General features: G+C 47.3%; 1 protein-coding gene across 1 annotated transcript in view; it reads right to left on the bottom strand.

The window, feature by feature from the left end:
• The window catches only part of SNTG2 (syntrophin gamma 2), a 192,357-nt gene extending 188,443 nt beyond the window's left edge, over window positions 1-3,914 (bottom strand). Inside the window, exons 1-2 of the mRNA XM_012810587.1 lie at window positions 3,861-3,914; window positions 1,303-1,440 (exon numbers count right to left, since the gene is read on the bottom strand). Of these exons, the coding sequence (XP_012666041.1) occupies window positions 1,303-1,440; window positions 3,861-3,914 (192 nt within the window). The remainder of the gene's footprint in view (window positions 1-1,302; window positions 1,441-3,860) is intronic.
• Window positions 3,915-7,981: the final 4,067 nt, after the last annotated feature.

The following is a 7,981-nucleotide window of genomic DNA, read 5'->3' as shown; positions in this document are numbered from 1 at the left end:
GGGAACCAGGGAGGTCATGAGGGAATGGGCCAAGCAGAATGGGCAGAAATCCACCTTCCCTGGCATTCTGATGGGTCTCTTACTTTAGAGCAGGGGATGCTAACATTAACTGCACAGACGCTGTCAGGGACTGACAATCCCCCTAACTTTGTAGACTCAAGTTGATACACACATGCACCCATTTTTCTCAGGAAAAGAAGTCTTTGATTTTCGACAAGAACTTAACTTTAGGCAGATAATCTGACATCATAAATTTTAAAAGTGCAATTTATTTTTCTAGCTAATACAGCACAAAAACATTTAGTGTCCACAGGAACAAGATCTGCCTGTAGCACAGAGTCAGGAGCCACCTGCACGTGGGTCCCGGGGGTCTCTCAGGACAGTGCCTCCTTCTAGCACTGCACCAAGGGAAGAAACACGGAGGGAAGGCCTGAAAGCTGGGGGTGGGGTTGGGGTGGCTATTCATTTCTTTTCCCAGGTAAAGACATGAAGACTAAGAAAACCAAATAAATAAGAGTCTCCAGAGCCTGTGTCCTACAAAAGAGCCAGACTTGAATTTGCAAATGCCAATGATTTTTGGAACATTTTCAAAAACACACTGAACAGAACTCATTTTCAACCATACGATTTCTTGAAGATCAGTTTTGTTGCTAATGGGCATATTTAAAGGAGGGAGCAGTGAGTGGCTGGTCCCTGAGTGATGCTGAGACCATATGCATCCAACGTTACTTACGCCTGTAGTCTTCTTTAGCTAAAAGTCGCAAAAATATTTCCTCTAATATTCAATCACTATTTGACTGCTTCTAATAAACAAACTTCTTACCCTTAAGAAAATTTCATTTGTGAATCAGGAATACAACTGACACCAAGGGGACCTCGTCCACATCTTTATCCTCAGAGGAAAAGTGGCCATGGGCTGCCAGGGGCTGAGAAGCCCGGGCTTAACCCTTCTCAGTGTGACCCTGGGGAGAGCTGCTCCGCTCAGTAGGCAGACAGCCCACATCATGGTACTCCTCTCTAGTTTCCAGTGAGAACAGGTCACATTTCACTTAGCAGTTGTGGCTGTTTTTTATATAAAGCTCCTCATAGAAAATATATCAGAAAGAAACTGAGAAAGTCAGGGAGAGAATAAAGACACTGCCCAAAAAGTACATTTTATTTTGTGATATCAGAGCCAGAAATTTCAGACATTTAACTATTACATGGTAGCTTTTTATCAGCAGTCATCCTTGAAGGACATTTTAAAGGTCCTCTGCCCTGCTCATCACCTGAAACTCTTGCAGGGAAATTGGTGGCACTTACATTCCCGCAGTGGTGGCCTCCACCCACGCAGATGACGTCCTGTTTCTGAACTATCAGAGCCTCCCTTGTCAGCTTGAGGCGCACCTCATAGGTGTTGGCAGAGTCCAGGTCGTGCAGCAGAGCCAGCGTGGTCTTGGTCTACCGGACAGAGCAGGAATATAGACAACCGGGGTGAGAACTGGGAGCCTTGGTGGACCGTGCCCCACCCAGCAGGGTCCTAAGTTGCCCCCATGTGTCTGTCACATATGGATGGAAGGGCTATGCTCAGCTGATTATGAATTGATTAATTCATACCCCAAAACAATGGCATTTCAAGCGCTTGTTCTTGAGCAATATTGATAGGGTTTATATAAGATATGTTTTTAAAAGAAAATTAGCTGGGACTTCCTTTTTTGGCTTAAAGGTTTTAACAGTAATTTTACTCAATCATTTTTTCTATTTCTAAAGTGGTACTTTTCACTTTAGCAAAAGCTGTTTGGATAAAAATGATCATTTTGAAAAGTGTCAAAAGATATTTTTATGAAGATTTGTAGGTTTACAGTAGAGAAAAAAGCAATACCTTGAAAATGACCAAAATGTAAACATCAGTCACAATAATTGCACAGGAATCAAATTTACTGAAGGCTTTGTGTTTTGGAGGGGGGGTGCTTCTGCCCCGAGGAGGCTGGAGACACCAAGCAATGAACATTGGATTTCTGAGGAAATATGGATGAGAAGGAAATGTAATTAGCCAAATCTATCAGCTTTGCTAACAGACAGAAATGCATGTCATAGGGACACCCTGGATGGATTGGGAAACACTGCCCCTTCCATGCACATCACCAACTTCCTGGGCTGCAGCTACAGTGGTTTCTTCCCAAACCTGAGGACCTTGCATACACACACACACACACACACACGCACACGCACACTGCTGGGAGCTGTGGGTGGAAATGCCTGTCCCAGAGGTGAGGTCACCGGAACTCAGTGTGGCCTGCATCTGTCAGAGCACAGAGTACCCACTGTGCTGCCTGCACCACCCTGGGAGGATCCCTGCCAATCCCTGGCCTCTGGGTGTGGCCTTTGCCTGTACCCATAAGGACCATATCCCCAGGGCAATGAAGAAATGCACAAATTTCCCTCCCTTCAAGAAGTTGGGGGGCATTTCCATATGAGGGCATGTCACCCTCATAATTAGTAACCTGATTACAAAAATTCTAACCACCTGGGTAACAGCAGGAGATGGAAACACAGCAGACACCTGCCTGGCCTCCCAGACAGTACATCTAAGTCTGCACCCAACACTTTATTCTCCCCAGGGCCTGATTACTGGTCCACAGTGTAATGGGTAAGCTCCCAGGCCATCCCTCAGCCCCCACCCAGGGTTGATTCTGAGAAAAAAGCTTCAGAACAAGGAAGCACGAAAAGTCCCAAGTTTCACAAAAAGCCCCTAAGTTCCCAGTGGACAAACAATGGTGGAAAACTACCCGAGCTGTGTTACCCAAGCTGTAACCATTGTTACCCAAGCTGTAACCCCGTCCCAAGCTAACTGCAAGGTTCTGCTTCTGTACTGGCTTGCTTGCTTAGCTACACAAAAAGAGTATAAAAGACAACCTGTCCTCCACTTTGGGGCCAACTGTCCTTCAGAGCAGCAGTCCCCTGTGCAGGTGTTGGTACAATCACCAACTGATTGTACCTAAAGCGGGTTCCAAATCTATCTTTCCAGGTTGCTGTGGTTACAACAATCTCCCCCAGGGAGATTCTCGCCCTCGGACCCCCACCTGGGCCTACCGCTGGCCAACAGCTCCAGGGTAAGGCCTCAGAGAAGACATTCCTCCACCCTGGGGCCCTCAGATGTGTGGATTCAGGGCACAGGTACCAAAATTTTTCATTCTGGTGACTCAATTGTGGCACCTCAGGTAAGTCTGTCTGGATCTCTAGAGAATTTGGGGGAACTTGACTAGCTGGACAGTGCTGAGAGTCAGTTCCCGTGGCAGAGGAGAGATGTCTCCCTGTCTCCTCAGGTTGTCAGTTTTCTGTGTTATTGGTTTTGGTCTGTTTTGTTTGTCAGTGTCCGCTTGATAATCTGTTTGCAATGGGACAGGGACCATCCACCCCGCTAACTTCTTTAGAGTGTCTTCTCAGTAATTTTTCTGATTTCAGCCGCCATGCCTAGGGCTACAATGCAAAAGTAAAACCAGGCACTCTATGCACCCTCTGAGGGTTGGAGGAGTCAGATTTCAACCCAGATTGACCACTCACTGGGTCTTTTAATCTCTCCCTTCTTTCTAGCATTCACATGACCATTTACGGTCCCCCTGGCCATCCAGACCAGATCCCCTATGTAGATGTATGGATTAACATCACCTCCGAGGGGCTGGCTTACACCCATAAGTGTGGCAATCACTTAACCCCTTCTCATGTCCTTTTTGCCTCTCCATCAGGTTCATCCAGGGCACACCGCCCCAAGACTCAGGCCCCAAAGTCAGAAAGACAGGAGCTTGGAGTCCCCATATTGCCCCCTCCCCCTGAGGACCCTGTTCTGGACTCTTCCCTCCAGGCTCATTCCTTCTACCCACCTCCGCATGATCCCCACCCAGATGTTCCAGCACCATCGGCTCCCCCAGCCCCATGGGCCCAGGGAACTGCGGGGGAGCCCCCACATGGTTCCTCACAGACCTGAGGAGAAACCACATACCAGCCCTCTACCCCAGATTCCACTTCTACCCTGAATCCCCTGGGAGTGGGGCTGCCTTCTTTGGCAGCTCCTATCTTGCCCTTGGGCCAACTAGCCCCCACCCCAGCTGTAGGGGGATAGCCATTCATGATAAATGTCCCCTTTTCCACCAGTAATCTGTACAATTGGAAAATCCAGAACTCCCCATTCTCAAAGAAACCACAAGGACTTTCATCCACCAACCCACTTGGGATGATTGTCAGCAACTTCTCCAGGTACTATTCACCTCTGAGGAATGCAAACACATCCTGAGAGCCACCAGGAAGGCTGTTTTAGAACCGGATGGGCAGCCCAGCACCAATGCAGCCCTGTTGGAGACTCGTTTCCTGAGTGACCAACCCACTTGGGACCCTAAGTCTGATGAAGGTAGGGAAACTCTACTTCAGTACCACTAGATTCTGATGCAGGGCCTCCAAGTGGTCGCTAAGAAGCCTACCAATTTGTCTAAGGTTAGTGAAGTCATTCAGAGACCTGCAGAAAGCTCTGCAGCTTTTTAGAAAGGCTATTAGAAGCCTACAAAACTTATATTTCTATTAATCCAGAGGCCCCTGAAAACCGGTGGGCTATAAATGTAGCCTACGTTGCTCAGTTTGCCCCTGATATTAGAAGGAAGCTACAAAAAGCTCGAGAGTTTTGAAGGGAAAAATCTCAGTGAGTTGGTAGAAGTAGCTCTGTGGGTCTTTAACAACCAGGAGTCTGTGGATGTGGCCACCACTAAATGAACAACTAAAGTCGTTGTAGCCATCCTCTAGGAGCACTCCTGAGATCAAGAAACTCCACAAGGCAGGGGGCCAAGACCCCCCCCTTGAAGCCCAATCAATGCACCTATTTGTAAGGAAATAGGACACTGGAAAAATGAGTACCCCTGGAGAGCAGCTAAAGCACAAGCACTGGCCAAAATCCTCGTTGAGGAAGATGTTGATTGAGGGAGTTGGGGCTCCTTCCTCTTAGGCCCCCGGGAACCCATGACAACCTTACAAGTCGCGGGCCACCCTGTGGACGTCCTAGTAGACATAGGCACAATGTTTTCAGTCCTAAAGAAACCTCAAGGACCCGTCATGAAACAAAAGGCAACAATTGTGGGTGCCACCAGGGAACCCCAGGCAGTCTCTTGGACCACCACCCACACAACGGACCTGGGTAGGGGCACTATCACCCACTCCTTTTAGGTCATGCCAGACTGCCCATATCCCTTGTTGGGGCAAGACCTGTTGCAAAAACTCTATGCCACTGTTTCCTTCAGACCAGCCAGAGCCATCCTGATGGTACCTGACATCCCTGACTATATCCTTTTCTCCACCCCTCTTGGGGATGAATACCTGTTCTTCGAAGGATGCTGGCTGACCAAACGACCAAGGTGGCTACCCTAAGGCCAGTAGGGCCCTTACTGGACTGCTTACTGCCACTATCACCAGTCTACTCAGAAACAGACCAAAAAGAGAGCAAACGCCTGGATTGCCTGATGGGTCCCCGAGACAGGCACATCTGCCCAGATGGCAGCCCCTTCCTCCTGGAGACGTTGGGATGATAACTTGTTAAACAGCTGTACTAGGAAACCTGCCTAGGAGCCACAAAACTCAACCTACTTATCTCCAAGCACCTGTATGTTCCCCATCTCTGCAAATGGACTAAGAGCGTGGCCTCCAGGTACCTTCCATGTACCAAGGTAAATGCGACCCTGGTGCCTAATCACATGGGTCATGCCTCTGGGGCACAGATCGGAAGAGCACCAGGAACTCAACTTCACTGAAATCAAGCCAGAGCAGTACGGATATGAATACCTCCTAGTCTTAATTGATACCTTTTCAGGATAGCCAGAAACATTCCCTGGTAAAAAAACAAACAAACAAAAAAACAAAAAAGACAGCCTTGACAGCAGCAAAACACCTTCTCACTGACATTATCCCCCAATTTGGATTACCTCTCACCCTGGTGTCCGACAACGGCTGGCCCTCATAGCCCAGGTTTCTAAAAATCTGGCAGCCTCTTTAAAAATTGCTTGGAAGTTATATTATGCATTCAGACCCCAAAGTTCAGAGCAAGTTGAAAGAATGAATATAACATTAAATGAAACCTTAACTAAGGTATAAAAACTGGCAGTAACTGAGTAGATCTCTTTCCCTTCACCCTTCTATGTGCCTGGTGCACCCCTTACATATAAAGCTTTACCCTTTTTAAAATTATGTATGGCTCTCCCCCTCCCTTTATTCCCAAATTAACCAATGAATTACAAGCCCCCATCCATAATCACCAAATCTTAAGCTCTTTACAGGCCTTGCAGACATTACATGCAGAACTCTGAGACTACATCCACCTGAGCCCTGTTAACCCTGAAGGTACTTCACCTCTCTGATCACTACATTCCCTTGAACCAGGAGACTTGGCCTGGCCAGATCAAACTGGCAGCCAAAAGTCACATCCCCTAGTCATGGAACCTCAAGCCAACCGGGGACCCGCTAAAATTCCAGTTATGCCAGCATCCCTCCTCCTCCTTGCCATTCTGCACTCCAGGCAAGGAGCTGGCAGATGAGGACACTGCTACAACCAGCACCAACTAACCCCAATGATTGAGTCCTCTCCCGTACCAAAGATGACACTGAGGTCTCCTGCACCTCATTGATGGACGCCCAATCAGCCTTCTACTTTAACCTCTGCACCTTGTTCAGCAACAGCTGGAGAAAGACACCATCAAGGTACAGACAACTTTGGGACTGTATAGGTTTATGATCAGCCCAAAGGTTCAGAAATACTGCCTTCTATCTATGCCCTGTGACTGTGTTAAGTTTGTATTCAAGTAGACAATCTTGTGGGGAGGCAGGGGACTACTATTGCAAAAACTGGGACTGTGAAACATCAGCATCATTGGGGCATAACAAAAGATCCACAGATAAAGTTCTGTAGAAATGGTCCAGGTACCTGTACCCAAAATAGCAACTACAATCCTATCAAACTATTCATAAAAGACTGGTAAAAAGAAGAATGGAGGACAGGCTTAACATGAGGTATCAGGCTATATGTCAGTGGACAGAACCCTGGTCTTTTATTTACTATTCAACCCCCCCGCTCCCCGCTATCTTCTATCAAACCAATAGGCCCAAATCCTATCCTTAATAGGAGGAGCCTATCCTTAGGAGGATTGAGGCTGGCTCCTCCACCAGCTCCAATCCCTACCATCCTGGACCAATCACCATCTCCTGTCACTTTCACCCCCGCATCCTTATCCCCTATATTTCATCTTTTAGATGCAGTGTATAAATTTGCAAATACCACAAATACCAATCTGACAAACAATTGCTGGCTCTGCCTTGACCTGGCCACTGTACTATGTAGGAGTGGCTACAAATACCACCCTTGGACATCCCCAACCCAGATACTTAACATTTCAGCCAGCACCTTCCAACAGAATAATAGCACATGTACCTGGGGCTCCACCCCACACTAACTTTAGGAGATCTGCAAGGACAAGGGTGGTGTATTATGTCACCAGACTATCCCTTACAAACCACCCCCTACCAAGATAATTACCTACAGGTCACCGAACTCATAAAATCCTCCTGCCTCCCCGGCCGCATCTCCTTATTACTTAGTAGCTCCTAAAGGAACTTGGTTCATATGCTCCACTGGTTTAACCCCTGTGTAAATTCCTTAATATTGTACAACACCCCCCAAGTCTGTATACTAACTCATATCATTCCTCAAGTCTACATTTACTCTGGACAGGGAGGAAAAAAACATCTTTTCGGCCTACAAAGACAAACTAGAGCCCCCATTTTAGTGCCCCTACTTACAGACATAGGATTAGCTGACTCTATGGCCATGAGTGCTACAGCTCTGGACACCAGGCCCCTCAACCCAAGTTTTAAAGCACTCACCACTCAAATTGATTCAGACCTCCAGAACTTGGAGACCTCCATCACCCATTTTAAAAAGTCCTTAAATTTGGGCAGCATCTGTGGCTCAAAA

The sequence above is a fragment of the Otolemur garnettii genome, unplaced genomic scaffold (genome assembly GCF_000181295.1).
Source record: "Otolemur garnettii isolate 467f Iridium unplaced genomic scaffold, OtoGar3 scaffold00139, whole genome shotgun sequence".
Classification (NCBI taxonomy): Eukaryota; Metazoa; Chordata; class Mammalia; order Primates; family Galagidae; genus Otolemur; species Otolemur garnettii.
This window is presented reverse-complemented; position numbering and strand designations above follow the sequence as displayed.